The following is an 18499-nucleotide window of genomic DNA, read 5'->3' on the forward strand; positions in this document are numbered from 1 at the left end:
TGATTGCTTCTTTCACTAATTATTTCAACTAAAAGCAAACAATCAAATAACAAAGGGACTTGGCATCATCAATCCAATGTGTTCTAACAAAAACCAATGCCCTTCACGGCTCATGTGTCTCACCGAGGTCAATTATTTATTCTAATTCATCACATAAATTCTTAAGCTAACGATGTTTTACAGTGTTTTACATTCCACCCACCTAAAAAGAAGGTTACGTCGCCGTAACCACATACGTACCTAATAAAAAATATGAGGATACTTTTCGCGCATTGCCACTTATGTTTCCCAAGTAGGTTCCTCCACTTCATGATTAGACCATAAAACTTTCACCAATGCCACTTCACCATTTCTGATTTTTCGAATCTTAGTGTCAAGTGTCTCCTTTGGGACTTCTTCATACGTCAACTGCTCATCTAACTCAATGCTTTCAATTTCCAGCACATGTGACGGATCACTAACATACATCCTCCACTGTGACACGTGAAACACATTATGGACTCGCGCTAAAGCTGGTGGTAGCTTTAAACGGTACGCCACTTCTCCAACTCTATCCAGAATCTCATACGGTCCCGCATACTTCTAACTTAATTTTCAACGCTTCCCAAATATCATGACTCCCTTCATCGGTAACACTTTCAGCAACACCTTATCATTAATATTGGACTCAATTTCAGATCTTCTCAAATTTGCATAACTTTTCTGCCGATCCTGTGCAGCTTTCATCTTCTGCCTTATCACTTGTACTTGCTCAATCATCTCTTGCACCATATCGGGTCCTAAGATTCTCCTTTCTGCACTATCATCCCAGCAAATCGGGCTTCTGTACTTCCTCCCATAAAGAGCTTCAAAAGGAGCCATGTCAATGCTGGCATGATAACTATTATTGTAAGAGAATTCAATCAAGTCCAGTCTCTCCTCCCAAGACCCACCAAATGTGTATTCATCTTCAGTTTAGTTCCCAAGGACTCTTGCAACTCCTTCAAAAACGTAGATATAAATCTTGAATGTCTATCCGACACTATATCTTTAGGAATCCCATGCAATTTCAACACATTCTTTCTATAAGCTTTAGCCAACTCAGCTTTACTCCAGGTATCCTTCATAGGAATAAAGTGAGCAAACTTAGTTAATCGGTCCACTATTACCCATATCATGTTATTTCCTTTCTGACTTCGAGGTACCCCTACAATAAAATCCATAGAGATACTTTCCCATTTCCATTCAGGCACTTCCAAGGACTGCACCTTCCCTTGAGGCCTCTTATGCTCTCCTTTAACTCTCTAACAGGTCAAATACTTGGCTACAAACTCTGCTATTTCCCTCTTCATTCCAGGCCACCAAAAAGTTTTATTTAGGTCTCTGTATAACTTATCTCCTCCAGGATGAACTGAGTATGGCGTATTATGAGATTCAGTCAAGATACTTCTCTTCAATTAATCATCATCTGGCACGCACCAACGGTTCTCAAACTGAAGTCCACCGTCTGCACCAATCCGAAACCGTGTGGTCTCCTTACTGGCGGCAAGAGCCCACCATTTTGCCATCCTCGAGTCATACTGTTGCTTCTCCAAAATTTTAGAATACAGTTCAGGCTCTACCGTCAAATCACCAATGCTTTCTCCCTTCCTTTTCACATGGACTCCCATCTTCTCAATTTTTTTCTCGCAAACTCACACGAGACAAAGCACTGTATAAGGGATGAATAGATTTCCTACTCACTGCATCTGCCACCACATTTGCCTTTCCCTCATCGTACACAATCTCCATGTCCTAATCACTAATAAGCTTTATCCGCCTCCTTTCCCTCTGTGTGTAAATATATTTCAAGCTTTTATGGTCTGAAAATACCTTAAATGTCGCACCGTATAAGTAGTGTCTCCATAATTTCAGTGCAAATACTACGACTCCCAGTTCAAGATCATGGGTAGGGTAATTCTCTTCATAAGGCTTCCACTAACGTGAGCCATAGGCTATGACTTTCCCATTCCGCATTAAAACACACCCCAACCCATTCTTTGAGGCATCAGTACATACTTCAAAGTTGTCACTTCCATCTGGTAAGGCTAAAATAGGAGTTGTGGTTAAGCGCTCCTTAAGTGTTTGGAAAGCTTTCTCACAATTCTCATCCCATCTAGAGATGTCAATTTCACCCGCACCCGCTAAATATTCATCCACCCGATTTAAATGGACGGACGAAAACTCAAAATAAATGGATGATGGATGGATGATGGATGAAATAAATGGATGACGGATGGATGATGGATGAAGCTAAATCCAACCCGTCATCCATCCGCCACCCGATATTCTTCCTTTTTTGAAAAAAAAAATACATATTTATATAAAACTTAAGCTAGCCAATACTAATCTATTTACTTTTTATATGTTCAAGCAAATATTATGTTACAAGATTTTTAAAGTACTTAGTCTAATACCAATTTACCTTACATATTTTGGGTCAAATAAAATTCATTATTTTTTTAGGCTTATAAATATAATTAAATCATCAACCATTTATCACCCGATCCACCCGTTTCATCCGCGGATGATGGATGGACGGGTGATGGATGATAAGTTTCGCGGATGATGGATGGGTTGGATGAGGTTTTTAATGTGATGGATGGATGCGGGTGAAGCTTCACCCGACCCAAACCCAATCCATTGACATTCCTAATCCCATCTAAACCGGTTCTTCTTCCTCATCAAAGTTGTTAAGGGCTTAGCTATTTTCGAGAAATCCTACACAAACCTCCTGTAGTACCCTGCTAGCCCCAAGAAACTTCTAATATCAACCACGTTCTTCGGTCTCACCCGATTAGAAACTACTTCATCTTTACTCGGGTCCACCGACACCCCTTCCTTCGAAATAAGGTGACCAAGGAAGGCCCCTTTCTCCAACCAAAACTCACACTTACTCAATTTCGCATATAAGTCATTCTCCTTCAAGGTTTGTAAAACGAGCCTCAAATGTTGGGCATGCTCTTCTCTAGTTTTCGAGTACACCGAAATGTCGTCAATGAAAACAACAACAAACTAATTTAGGTAAGCACTAAACACCCTATTCGTTAAATCCATAAACACGGCGGGTGCATTAGTTAACCCAAAAGGCATTACCACGAATTCATAATGGCCATAGCTAGTTTTGAAAGGTGTCTAGGGAACATCCCCTTCCTTCACTCTCAACTGATGGTATCTTGATCTCAGGTCTATCTTGGAAAACACACCAGCTCCACTCAGTTGGTCAAACAGGTTGATGCGTGTATTTTATATAAGGTTTTTACCCTATATTTACACGCATTTCTATGTTATTTACGTAGTATCTAGCTACAAATGCCCCCGAATAGTCTACTTTGGTTTGTCTTGTATTATTTGTAGGTATGAACCGGAAAGGAGCATAATCGAGCCTAAACCTGTCCCGTTTGCATACATTTTGAAGATAGAAGAATCGGAGCCCGGAATTTGTCACTTAAGGATGCGCGAAGTGGCTTCGGAACGTGTTTTGAGTTCACCTACGCTGGTTCATTGCTAGCTAACTCGAACGACTAAGTTGGCTGCTAAAACTGGTCGTCGAGCACTTGTTTATGCTGAAAGCCCTCAATCCGGTACCTGCTTAGCTCGATCGAGAAGGGCGTTTTCTGAGTTCCTCGATCGAGTACTTGATGCACTCGATCGAGAGGTTTGACTCTTATTTTTCTCGATCAAGTAGTTTATTTCTGCTCGATCGAGTGGTTTTGACAATTACGGAATCTTTTAGATTTACTTTTCGGATATTTTTATTGGTATCTTAGAATAAATAAGAGACGAGAGAATGACGGCAGGATATATCTTCTCTTGGCACTTTACTCCTTAGGCCTAAAAACTCTATTTTCTTGGAATTCCTTTGTATTCGGTATTTTCGATCCTTAATTTGAATTCATTATTTTGTTGCAATTGTTCTTCTTATCATCTATTTTCTTCATTGCTCTTTCTCTTGTTTGTTTAGTAATTTATTATCATGTTCAAGTTATTTGTTTTGGTTGTTATTATTGATTCTTCAATTTACATTATGCATAGCTAATTTACTTATGTTAGGACATAAGGGGAGCCATGGTAAATAGGGAAGATATGATTAGGTGATTAGGCCTGGCTAGAATTAGGTTTGTGTTGTTAATCACCACATTTATCAGCGATTAGCTACTTGAGTCGACGCAATTAGTTAGTTGATTTGATACGCCTTGACCTAGATCGGAAGATTGGAAGGGGTGAGATCTGCAGTGAACATTAGGACATTCTAATGAGGGCGGAAGCTAAGTTAGTAATGTTTTAGGGCGAATAGCGGACCGGAAGGACCTTTTCACTACCCTGCAGACCGAGTTCAAGCTGACCTTTAACCTTAGATTTGATCTCTAGAAAACCATGGTGAACCGACTGTCCTAGCTGTTTTTCTCTCTCTGGTATTTTCATTAGATTTATTGCTTATTCCTTTATTATTCCTCTTCTCTTTATCTCCGTAGTTTAGAATCAACAAACAACCCCCCAAGAAACGGTTACTTAGGCAGACTTAGTTTAGCTTACATTATTCCCATCTTCCTGTGGATTCAATACCCGACTGCCTCTACTATATTTTATAGAGACCGGTTGGTTTTATTTTTGATAGGGTTGCGACAGCCGTGTCAAATTTTGGCGCCGTTGCCGGGGAGACGGTGTTATTTTGTTTTCTTCATATTAAGTTTGTCTCTAGTCTCAAGGAATTTATTCCTTGAGACTGTTCTCATATTTCTCTCTAGTGCTATAGTTGTTTTGCAGGTGATCCGTCCTAGAAGAGGGCACTGAAATATCTGTTGTTTCTTATAACTTCATTTGCTAAAATGCCTAACATCGCTAGTCACTCGGAGCCTACTGTAGATTCCTTACCTAAAGGTTTCCTACTTCCCACTACATACGCTGGTACCTTTGGAATTCATCCATCCTGCATTCAGTTGGTTGAGAAAAATCTTTTCAAGGGAGTAGCTGGTGACGATCCGTGCAAGCATATGGAGTTTTTCACTGATTATTGCTCCACTATTCCTTTAGTTGCTGGGGTGACACAAGATAGGGTCAAGGAAATTCTTTTTCCTTTTTCTTTGACTGATGATGCCCGGGATTGGTTGAGAGATTTGGATAGGGAAGCTGCTAGTGTTGCTGACTGGAATTCCCTAGCGTTAGCCTTTTACAGAAGGTACTTTCCACCACAGCGCACCAACGCATTAAGAGGCCAAATCACCACTTTTACACAAATGACTACTGAAGATTTGAGTGAAGCTTGGACTAGGTTCAAGAAGCTAGTTCGCTCTGTACCTCATCATGGTTTCCAACGATGGTTTTTATGCAACCAATTTTACAAAGGGTTGTATGTCGATCAAATAGCCATATTGAATGTTGCAGCTAAAGGGAGATTTCAGAAAAATATTGAAGACAATATGGGATGGCATCTTATTGAAGACATGGCCATTCATGTAGCTGAGTATGGGAATCCCCGAGGTGGTAGGCGAGTGAACGAAAGAGATGGTGAATCCCTTGTAGCTGAGGTGGAAATTCCTAATGACGGGTGTGATAATTCGGAGATTCCGCAAATTTCGGGTGATCATGAGCAGGTCCATGCCATGATTGAGCAAGAGGTGTTTTGTGGTAGATGTGGTGCGGAAGGACAAGATCCAATTACTTATATGGCATAATTAGAGCGAGTCCATGCTTAGCAGCAATATAAGCAAGGAATTCCGTTCTCTAAACTTTATGAAGACTTAGCCATGCCAAGTATCTCTAGTCTTACTAATTCGATGCCACAGCAACGAAATTCTTCTTCTATAAATACAGAGATCGCGGAGCTGAAATCCTTGGTGCTATCTTTGGCACTTCAACTCCAGCAAAATGCGGAAGACAATGAGAATTCTATAAAGAATTTGAAAGATCAATTTGCACAATTTGCATCCGAGCAAACGAATCAAGCAAATCAATCACCTCCTTGCGACCAAATTAATGCAATTAACCTCTGAAGCGGTCTTACTTATGACGGGCCAACAATGCCAAAAAAATGCTGATTCATCTGTTGAAGGAAATCCGAAAACTGTTTTTGAAGAGCGAATTGACGAAGACGCTTCTGAACTTCGTCAAAGAGCTCGATCGAGTGAATTGGGTACTCGATCGTGCAGTTCTCCTTCTGAAAGATCTCGATCGAGTGATAAAAGTGTTCGATCGAGAAGTGTCGAAATTGACGACCTCGATCGAGAAGGTTGTGTTCCTCCATCGAGCAGATCCCAAGAGAAAAGGTCTCGATCGAGTGATAAAAGTACTCGATCGAGTACATGCAATAGAAAAGACGCTGTTTCGAAGTCTAAACACGCTGCTGGGTCATCTTTCTCTGCTGCGGAGATGTCAGGTTGAGACAAAGGTAAAGAGAAAGTCGCAGACCCGCTTACTGTTACCAGAATTCCTTATCCAGGACGTATGAAAGATGCTAAGGTTGAGCGACAATTCGGTAAGTTCGTGGAGGTGGTCAAGAACCTTCAGGTAACCGTCCCTTTTACCGAACTAATATTTGGAGTATGCGTCCTCACCAATAGTGCGATCACATGTTTAAATCTCATATTAAGAATACCTAAGGGATGATTAATTTATATAGTCAACTGATAAACATTAATCGGTAACGATTGGCTTGCTAGAGTTTGACGTTACTGTCGTAGGACGGTGGTGGTCAGTTGATCCCTTAAAGTCGCACCTAAAGGATGATGTCCTTGTCAGTAAAGTTAATTAGTTGTATGTTGATACAAGTTAATTAATTTGTTAAAACTGAACAATTTATATTTATGAGAGGAAATATGTATCTTATTGTAATGTGATTAAATAAGATTTGATTTAGTGAATTAATATGTTAATTCACTAGATTATGTTGAGGTTTTATAATTGTTTCGAGGTAGAGGTAATTAGTTATTTACATTTACAAGGGGTTGTAAATTTAACTAACTAGCTATTATGGGACCCATTATATGTTGATATAATGGTAAAATATTACTCAATAAGTTGAGTGAATATATGTTTATTAATTTGTCACATAATTGTTGTATGATCAAATTAATATTTAATTATGTAAGATAATTAATCATAAGACTTATAAGCATTTGTGGGACAAATATTATAAGACAAAAATGGACCCATATAGGTACATGAGTACCGTCCAACATGTGAAGATGGTGGAATTTTTGGTTTTGTCATTTAGTTGTTGGAAAGATACTCCAACAACTTATGACAATACTTTTCTAAAAGCCTACTACCTACATATAATTAGACTATTGCATGTGAGACAAGACAAGACCATAAAATGCTCTATAATAGGCATTTTGTGTAGGTTAATATCCGTATACTACCCTTCGAATTAAGGATTATAACGCAAAATTACATGTGAATATGGTCATAAAACGATAAACATAAAGAAACGACAAAGATTGTAGGAATAACCTTCGGTCCTAGTGCAATAAGGCAATGAGAGATTAAAGCAAATCTCCTCCTAAACGATGCACCCAAGAAGTCCGAGTAATGCCCTTGTGCTAGAGAACAATCCCCTAATTGACTTGCAATATCGAGGGGATTAGTTTTGGTGAATTTGTGTTGGATGAGAGATCCGGAATTTAGGAGGCACAATTCCCAAAAACCCTAATTATTTTTCAAGAATGAATTAGGTTTTTAGTGAAAGGAGAAAGCTCTCCTTATGGTCTCACCAATTCGGCCAAACCGTGGAGAGGGAGCCCATATGGGCTTTTCATTTTCTCTTCACTTAAATTCGTGGTCCGGTCCATAATTCGCTAAGTGTATATGACGCGGTTTCATTATAAACTGTTATCGGTTATCGGAAATTAAGGCATCAACTAATAACACGGGTCAGTTGAATTCTTAATGCATGTCCGACAAAACAGTATTGTATAATTATATTCAATACACATTTTATTTAAATATAAAACGCTTATATTTAAATTTACGAATTAACTGGTTAATCCGCATTAGCCCATGATATTTAATCCGTATTAAATATTATATCTCAACATCACATTTAACTAATTATTAGTCAAATAATCCAGACTAACTGGTTAGTCAAATTTGGCATCTACATGACTGTATTTTCATACCGTCACATCACTCAAGACGTATCCTATAGGTGTGACTTTTAGGGACCAGTTGATCACCGCCATCTGTATGACAATAACGTCAAACTTATCTAGCAAGCCAACCGTTATTGATAAACGTGGATCAACTGATTATGATACAAAGTATACCCTTTGACCCTTTTAGAGGTTTATAAGTCCTTGCACTAACTGTTAAGGACACTAACCCCAACAAGCTCCCACTTGTCCGTACAAGTGTATGTGCAATGACGTTATCCGCACTAACTGGAGGACACAGGCTCCAACAAACTCCCACTTGTCCGAACAAGTGTATGTGCGATAACCGATTCTCATATTCATTTAAAATTTCTCCCACTCAATGTAAAACAATTTGCGGATCCGGATCCGCAAAGGTCGTATTTTACAATCGATCCGTATCTAGAGTGGTTTCCCGACTAGAGAGTAACTTAACCGATAAAACGAATCAGATCCGAGCATGGCCATGCATTTCGATTCTGACTCCTCGAGTGGCCCTGAGAAATATCGAGTACCCGATAAAGGCTGAATATTTCCTTCAACTCGACTCCTTCCGATCTAAGCACAGCATGAAATGACCCAGAAAAAATCTACTTGGCCCCTGTTACGGATGACCGTGAGAAAGAAACCAAAGTCACCCAAAATCTGCCTTAGTCTCAAGAGACAATCGATAGTTAAAAGAATCGACTCTTAGGATCACCATGGAGGTCCTATCCACGACCGAGCAACGAATGTTATAAAACATTTAGGACTCCACGTCGATGTCACAATTGTGTCCTACGAAATATCCGTATAAATCGCCTCTCTGTGATTGGTCACCAACTCGTTGACTTATGGCTAGTTGAACCCACCATCAACCAACGTCACAAAATAATTGCCGAGTTATCAGCTCATGTGGGCAATCAAGGACTAAAAGAATATAATGTTTTTGCGTTCACTTTGTGGTGTTCAAAATTTGTCGTACAAATCCACATGAAAAACAAAATATATATATATTATCAAAACGATGAGGTCGTATAGAGTACAAAAGCGAATGAATCTAATCCATAAAAGAGTACTACAACTTAGGAACACGTTTAATTCCCATGGAATTAACGTGCCCTTCATGCTTATCTTGTCGTAATGCTTTAGTGAGAGGATCTGCTATGTTGTCATCTGTAGCAATCTTTTCTATCACTACTGTCTTTTGCTCCACGTAATCCCGGATTAGATGAGCTTTCCGTTGTACATGTCTAGACTTGTTGCTAGACTTTGGCTCCTTAGCTTGGAAGATGGCACCACTATTGTCGCAATAGATGGTGATCGGGTCATTCGAACTAGGCACTACAGATAGCCCATGTAAGAATTGACGCATCCATATCGCTTCCTTTGTAGCTTCAGACGCGGCATAGTACTCGGACTCGGTCGTAGAATCTGCTAAAGTTTGTTTCGAACTCTTCCAGCTGATTGCAGCGCCATTAAGAGTAAAAACGAATCCAGTCCGAGATTTCGAGTCATCACGATCCGTTTGGAAGCTAGCATCTCACAAATCGGTTGCGCATAGCTTTTGTTCGCCTCCATAAGTCAATGCCCAATCTTTAGTCCTCCGTAGGTACTTAAGAATGTTCTTGACAGCCAACCAATGTGATTCACCTGGATGCTGTTGGAATCGACTTGTCATACTCAATGCATATGCCACGTCGGGACGTGTGCATATCATGGCATACATGATAGATCCTATTGCCGAAGCATAAGGTATCCGTGACATGCGCTCTTTCTCTTCCGGTGTCTCTGGTGCCTGAGACTTGCTCAAATGCACCCCTGGAGACATAGGAAGGAACCCCTTCTTGGAGTTAGTCATGCTGAATCTCTCTAGGACTTTGTCTATGTAAGACTCCTGACTGAGAGATAGCATCCGTCGTGATCTATCTCGATAGATACGGATGCCTAGAATTCTTTGTGCCTCTCCCAGATCTTTCATCTGGAAATGGTTTTTCAACCATACTTTCACCGAAGTTAAGAGAGGTATGTCATTCCCAATCAGGAGTATGTCGTCAACATACAATATTAGGAAGACAATCTTGCTCCCACTCGACTTGATATATAAACATGGTTCCTCGACTGATCGAGTGAATCCATTTTCTTTTATCACTTGGTCGAAGCGATGATTCCAACTCCTTGATGCTTGCTTAAGTCCATAAATGGAACGCTTAAGCTTGCACACTTTCTTAGGATGTGCGGGATCGATAAAACCTTCGGGTTGTACCATGTACAACTCTTCCTCCAAAAAGCCGTTTAAGAAGGCGGTTTTTACGTCCATTTGCCAAATTTCATAGTCATGAAAAGCGGCTATCGCTAAGATAATCCGGATGGAACGCAACATGACTACGGGTGCAAAAATCTCATCGTAGTGCAAACCTGGCACTTGGGTGAAACCTTTTGCAACTAGTCGTGCTTTGTAGATATCTTGTTGACCTTCCACAGAATGCTTTATCTTGTAAAGCCATTTGCATTGAAGGGGACGAACCTTAGCAGGTAAGTCAACAAGATCCCATACGTTGTTCTCATACATAGAGTCCATCTCGGATTTCATGGCCTCAAGCCATAGTTTCGAGTCGAATCGGTCACGGCACCTTTATAGGTTGCGGGTTCACTACTCGTAAGGAGTAGAACGTCATCTATGTCATGTTCCTCGACCATACCAATGTATCTGTCTGGAGGAATAGAGACTCTTCCCGACCTCCTAGGTTCCTCGGGAATGTTAACATGCCGGGATTGAAGGAATAGGTTCCTCCAATAGTTGCTCGGTATTTGGTTCTTGAATCTCCGACAGGTCGAAGGTTCTATCACTCTTTGCATTCTCGAGAAATTCCTTCTCTAAGAATGTCGCACTAGCCGCAACAAAAACACGTTGTTCGGTTGGCGAATAGAAGTAATGACCACGTGATCCTTTAGGATAACCTATAAAGTATGTCTTGACCGATCGCGGGCCGAGCTTATCTTCAAGTCTCCACTTGACATAAGCCTCGCAGCCCCAAACCCGTATAAAGGACAAGTTAGGGACCGTTCCCTTCCATAGTTCATATGGAGTCTTGTCAACACTTTAGACGGACTTCGATTAAGTATTAGAGCGGTGACAATAGAGCATAACCCCATAATGAATCGGGTAAAACCGTGTGACTCATCATGGATCGAACCATATCAAGTAGTGTTCGATTTCTCCGTTCGGACACACCATTCAATTGAGGTGTTCCAGGTGGAGTTAACCGTAGGGCAATCCCACAGTCCTTTAGGTGTTGATCAAACTCGTGAGAAAGATACTCGCCACCACGATCCGAACGCAGTGTTTTTATCTTTCTACCCAATAGGTTCTCATACCCTATTCGGTATTCCTTGAATTTCTCAAAGGATTCACTTTTGTGCTTCATTAAGTAGACATAGCCATATCTACTCAAATCGTCCGTGAAAGTGATGAAATACCTATAGCCTTCTCGTGCGGTGATTGACATAGGACCACATACATCCGTGTGTATGAGTCCTAATAGGTCAGCAGCGCGCATTCCAACACCTTTGAAGGAAATACGAGTCATCTTACCGATGAGACATGATTCACACGTGCCAAATGATTGAAAATCAAAGGCCGAGATAGCTCCATGTTTGATGAGTTTGTTTTTACGCGTTTCTCATTAATGTGTCCCATACGGCAGGTGCCATAGATACGTTTGATCTTTGTCACCAACCTTTAACTTTTTATTCATTACGTGTAATATTTCCGTGTCCGATCTAAAACATAAATTCCGTTCATAGAGACCGCCTTGTAAATCATATCGTGTAATGAGAAAATGCAAGCATTGTTTTCTATTACAAATGAAAAACCAAGTTTATCAAGCGCAGAAACCGAAATAATGTTTTTGGAAAGACTAGGAACATAATAGCAATCATATAAAGACAACTCAAATCCGCTAGGAAGCTGGATCACATATGTCCCCTTGGAGATGGCGGCTACTCTTGCTCCATTCCCAACACGCAGTCCACCTCACCCTTTACGAGGGGTTCGTTGTTTCGAGCCCCCGCACATGATTACACAGATGAGAACCACAACAAGTATCAAGTACCCAAGTTCCGTAACTTGCGTGGTTAATCTCAATCATATGAATAAAAGTAGAAGAGAGAGAAGACATACCAACAGGTTTAACACGACCTGCCTTTAAGTCCTCATGATAAACAGGACATGTGCGTCTCCAATGCCCAGTCTTGTGGCAATGATGGCATTCCATGTTTTCACTCTTGCTCTTTGTCGTGCCTCGATGAGTTGCTCGACTCACCAGGCCCACTCTTACCGAACCCGACTTCTTGAACTTCGCCTTGCCTCTTCGTTAGGTTTGCTTGGAGCTTTGCCCTTACCTCTCCCTTTGTTTGACACAACGAGAACATCCTGTTTCGAGCTCCCACTGAACTTCATGTCCTTCTCGGTCTGTACGAGGAGGGAGTGCAATTCATGGGGAGTTTTCTTCAAATCATTCATATAGTAATTCGCTCTGAATTGCGAATAACCATCGTGGAGTGAGTGAAGAATACGGTCGATAACAATATTCTCGCTGATGTTACAGTTAAAGGTCTCCAGTTTCTCGACATTCTCAATCATGCTGAGAATGTGTGGGCTAACCGGTTGGCCCTTCTGGAGTCTCGCATCAAAGAAGCGAGTGGTATGCTCATAGGTCACGATTCTCGGTGCTTTCGAGAATTCCTTAGTGAGCGTGGTGAAAATCTTGTTTGCACCATGGGCTATGAAGCGTTTCTGCAAATTGGATTCCATTGCAAAAATGAGTACGTTTTTAATCGCACCCGCTTCCATACAGAAATCATTAAACTTGGTGATTTCAGCAGCTCTAGCCGTGGGACCTGGGTTTGCCGGGAGTGGCTCTAATAGATATTTGAGCTTCCGTCGGCAGCGGCGACATTCCGTAATGCCGCCTCCCAGTCCGCGAAGGTTGATCCATCATTCTTCAGTCGAGTAGACTGATTCATCTGATTCATGAAGATCCGAAGCCGGGACTCACGGTCCAATGTGGCACTTGGCATTGGGTTATCACTTGAACCAGCCATTAGTTGTTTAGCGAAAGATAAAAACGTGATCTACACCGAAAAAGAAAGAAAAACAAAACGAAATAAGCAACTCATCGAGGTGATTTAAGTCTATTTTAAAATTCATTTTAAACATGTAGACTCTCCCACTTGCATAATTGATCTCCCTCAAGAATGATACAAGTGATCCCAAGACTCAATTTACGTAAACCGATAAGCCAACTTGTTTAGCTAATTCTTCCGGAAGAACTCTTGGTCGATAGATTTCCGTAAATCCTATCTATAGTCCACCATAGTCACAGGATCGTTTAGTGACCATAGTGTTGAGATAAAATAAGTCAATCGGTTCCAATTTACCCAACGTAGAAGGGGTCATAGTATGCCTACCGACGAAGAAGGGAGTCCTTGGAGTTTGACCCATAAAGACCGTTCTCAATTTTGGTTTATACGAGGAAGATCCCATCAACTTAATTATAATTCATTTTAAGTGAACGAAAAACTAGCGTCTGCGTGAATGAATCAATTTAGGTGATGGCTTAGCATGATCGTGTGACATACGAATGTCAATGAAAACTAACTCGTGACCTCTATATGTGTCAGTTTTCATGCAATAATTAGGTGGTTTGGTTTTAGGCGGAATATGATGCAAGCTATCGTTACAATAAAATAAATAAATTGAATGCGATACGTAAATAAAATTCCTAGTGTGGCCTATCCTAGTAAAAAGAACAATATACAACTTTGGAATCCACCGTTGGACCCGAAAAGCTTGTCTTGGTGTTCCATCTTGATCCATGTAGCGGGAGTGAGCATCCGGTCTCCATCTTTAGTCTTCTCAAGAATTACAATTTAAAATTTACAAATATAAACCTATTTACATTCTAAATAAAAAACTGTAATTAAAAGAAATAAAATGGAGATACGAGATCTCAAAATACAACCAAGACCGTGTTCCATCATTACGGTAACACGTTCTACTAAGGCCACACTAAGTTACAAATTGTTTGCAAAATAATTAAATACGTAATTAAAAGGCATTCAAAACATTCAAAATATAAAAGAACGATAAATAAAATGCATCAACTAAAATAAATTAATTCGTGACATAATTCCGTAATTATGTTAAATTTATCCAAACCACCAAAGATAATTAAAATTATGTGACAAAACCGCTTCATCAACTTAATTTTAATTCGATATAATCCGTTACAATAAATCATGTTAGTGTAACTTTATTTTTCGTGGGTGAACCGTTTCACTAATCAAGCGAGAGCATAAAAACGTTTTATGCATTAAAAAGGCCGAAAGAAAAAAAAAGAAAAATTTTTTTCTTCCATCATCGTTCACGTGAATAGCATCCGGGCCAAAAAAAAATTTTTTTTTATAAAACCGGCAGAAATGCCGAGAGGGTCTTTTAGCCAAAAAAAAAAATTTTACACGGCTAAAACGTGATCAAACAAGTGATCAAACAACAAAACGATTTGTAAAACCTCAATTGCAATTTATTTTAATCCGGATCAAAACAAAAGTACAATTGACATGTTCTTCACATCTTGTTGTAATTATCGATTAAAACAACAATTCGCTAAGAACAACACAAAACAAGAGATCGAACGATCTAACAAAAGTGTGTGGCACGCAAAACAATGCAAAAACAAGAAAAACAGTAGTGAAACATGTAAAGGCCACACGGTTTTCATGATTTTTCGAGACAAAAAATTGTGCCACACGAAATTTTATGCAATCATTTTAACCGATCTTTAACATATAGCGATGAATATCGATTACAAAGCAATATGCAAAGATCAAAAAACGAAAACAATGCGAAAACTTCAACCAAAACCGTGTACATGGACACGGTTCCCCAAAAAAACGCAGCAAAGTAAAAATGCCGAGACAAAAAAAATCAGCCGAGCCATTTTTTTTTACCAAAATTAAACGATTTCAGTTAATATCCGTATACTACCCTTCGAATTAAGGATTATAACGCAAAATTACATGTGAATATGGTCATAAAACGATAAACATAAAGAAACGACAAAGATTGTAGGAATAACCTTCGGTCCTAGTGCAATAAGGCAATGAGAGATTAAAGCAAATCTCCTCCTAAACGATGCACCCAAGAAGTCCGAGTAATGCCCTTGTGCTAGAGAACAATCCCCTAATTGACTTGCAATATCGAGGGGATTAGTTTTGGTGAATTTGTGTTGGATGAGAGATCCGGAATTTAGGAGGCACAATTCCCAAAAACCCTAATTATTTTTCAAGAATGAATTAGGTTTTTAGTGAAAGGAGAAAGCTCTCCTTATGGTCTCACCAATTCGGCCAAACCGTGGAGAGGGAGCCCATATGGGCTTTTCATTTTCTCTTCACTTAAATTCGTGGTCCGGTCCATAATTCGCTAAGTGTATATGACGCGTTTCATTATAAATCATTATCGGTTATCGGAAATTAAGGCATCAACTAATAACACGGGTCAGTTGAATTCTTAATGCATGTCCGACAAAACAATATTGTATAATTATATTCAATACACATTTTATTTAAATATAAAACGCTTATATTTAAATTTACGAATTAATCGGTTAATCCGCATTAGCCCATGATATTTAATCCGTATTAAATATTATATCTCAACATCACATTTAACTAATTATTAGTCAAATAATCCGGACTAACGGTTAGTCAAATTTGGCATCTACATGACAGTATTTTCATACCGTCACATCTCTCAAACGTATCCTATAGGTGTGACTTTTAGGGACCAGTTGATCACCGCCATCAGTATGACAATAACGTCAAACTTATCTAGCAAGCCAATCGTTATTGATAAACGTGGATCAACTGATTATGATACAAAGTATACCCTTTGACCCTTTTAGAGGTTTATAAGTCCTTGCACTAACTCATGGACACTAACCCCAACAAGCTCCCACTTGTCCGTACAAGTGTATGTGCAATGACGTTATCCGCACTAACTGGAGGACACAGGCTCCAACATTTTGGACGTGTGATGCCTTAGAAGAGGACTTTTTTTGCTCTTCTCTTTTTCTCCAATAAATCTCACATGCAAAAGAAAAACCTCTCTCTTGTTCATATTTTTCTTTCTATCAAAACTTGAGAAGTTTAATCTAAATTGTTTAAGGATATTACTAATATTATTAGTGTAATATATGAGTATTAGTAATTAATTTTAAGGTAGACTACTAAATAAATATCTAGTTAATATTATTTAGTAGTGATAAGGGCTAATGTTGGGTGCAATCAAGAGGAGAATCTTTACATTGGGATTTTGGAGGAGCATCCTAATACTCATTATAGCTCAAGAACAAGTGAAGGTAGGAGACCTTACTTGTCACTACTACAAATGAGCACTTGGGCCACGGCTAAATTCGTGGCGCAAGTACTAAATTTCCGTGGCTAAATCATTTTGCCACGGGAATACCTTCCGTGGCGCAAGTGGCCGTGGCAAAGAGATAGCCACGGGAAAAACAAGAACGTGGCTAGTATTGAATTTTTGGCCACGGATTCTCTCGTGGCTAATAACTCCCGTGGCCAAAGAAATTTCCCGTGGCGAAAATATAATTTCCGTGGCAAACAATATATATGAAAATTAAATAAATCAAACGTAAAATCTTTTTTTTTAATTTTTCACAATGGGTATTTTATCATATACGGAACCATGACAATCTAGGTAATTGTTTCGCTAGTTAACTTGATTCATTTGAACGTTATTTCGTTTCACGAGTCATGCATTTTTGAGCATCGAAGACGCTTCCCAGGAGGTCACCCATCCCAACACTACTCTCACCTGAGCACGCTTAACTGTAGAGTTATTTTGATGTGCCACCGAAATTGAATGTTACCTTTGTTGATATAATTAGCACTTTGAATCGTTTTAAGTGTATTTTTTTTCTTTCAAATCTTACCTTTAGTACTATTTAATTACATAAATGTTACATGTTTTACAATTTTTTGCGGTAAAAACATTATTTTGGCCGAAACAATTAAAATTTCGACATTAACCTCCTGATTAATGATTTTGACATCATTTTTTTTGCCCAAGTCAGTAAACCATTTTCTCCAAAAAGTAAAATTAATTGTGTTTTCCTAACATTTTTTATCTTTTTTTTATCGACATACTTATTTTCATTTCTCATGTACTCATTTTTTCGTATATTTTTCTTCGCAAATTTTATTGTATAACCGTTGTACCTAAGATATGAAAAATGAGACCATTTTTTGGTAAAATAATGACCGCTTTTTATAATTAAAGATCTTTTTTCCCCAAAGTGATCACTATTAACAAAAAAATAGTCACTTTTTTACCCAAAAACCACGAAAAAGATTATTGTACAAAAGAATCGCTTATTTTCCTAACTGATTTCTCTTTGTTATGAACTTATCGTTTCTTTTCTTAAAATTTTGAAATTATTTGCATATGTGACTTTAAATTATTATAATTTATATATTTTTCCGTGTGATGTGCTCATTTTCAATGAAAAAAAATTTCCAATTTTTTTCTCAGCAAGTTAAATTTTAAGTAAATTTTTCACGGTACTCTCGAATTTTGACAGATTACATATGGTACCCTTTTTATAAAGTTTTTACATATAGTACCCCTGTATTTACGTTTTTCAGTCTCAGAATACCCTTTGACAAACTTCCGTTATAACGCCGCTACTCATATGCCTTGTGACGCCTTTTTTTGTTATATAATACACTATCAATTCATCATCTAATAATACCTAAATCCTTATTTTGTCTAATAAACTAACATTTAGTAACTAAATAATATAACAATAACAACATAATATACACAATTACTCATCAAATTACTTATAGGAGTAACGACGTTATGACGAAATTTCCCCAAAGAGTATTCTGGGAATGAAAAAGGTAAACACAAGGGCAACATATGTAGAAACTTAAAATAAGGGGTACCATGCGTAATCTGGCAAAGTTCGAGGGTACCATGGGAAATTTCCATAAATTTTATATCAAATTCAAATTTTTCTATAAATATCCTACAAATAAAGTTGGAAATAAAATTTTGAATGAAATAGTTTAACAATATAAATTACTAATTTTGGATTTTTAAAGATAGACGGTAAATAACTTTTTTATTCAATTTGATATGCTATATCTTTAAATGTGATACGATTATTTAAGATTGTTATTCAAGACTATAAAGTTTAATTTTAAAAAAGTAAAAGAAATTCCCGACTTTAATAAACAGAGTATATATTAAAAAAAAAAATTTAAATTATCAATATTTTGAAAAACTA

The 18499-nt window shown here is 38.5% G+C and overlaps 1 protein-coding gene across 1 annotated transcript; it reads right to left on the bottom strand.

The window, feature by feature from the left end:
- Window positions 1-279: 279 nt before the first annotated feature.
- LOC141631947 (uncharacterized) lies at window positions 280-861 on the bottom strand. Its single transcript, XM_074444547.1, has 2 exons — window positions 649-861; window positions 280-474 (listed from the first exon to the last, which is right to left on the bottom strand). Exons 1-2 carry the CDS (start codon window positions 859-861, stop codon window positions 280-282), a joined length of 408 nt encoding a protein of 135 aa, XP_074300648.1.
- Between the last annotated feature and the right edge of the window lie 17638 nt (window positions 862-18499).

Source organism: Silene latifolia, chromosome Y (genome assembly GCF_048544455.1).
Source record: "Silene latifolia isolate original U9 population chromosome Y, ASM4854445v1, whole genome shotgun sequence".
Classification (NCBI taxonomy): domain Eukaryota; kingdom Viridiplantae; phylum Streptophyta; class Magnoliopsida; order Caryophyllales; family Caryophyllaceae; genus Silene; species Silene latifolia.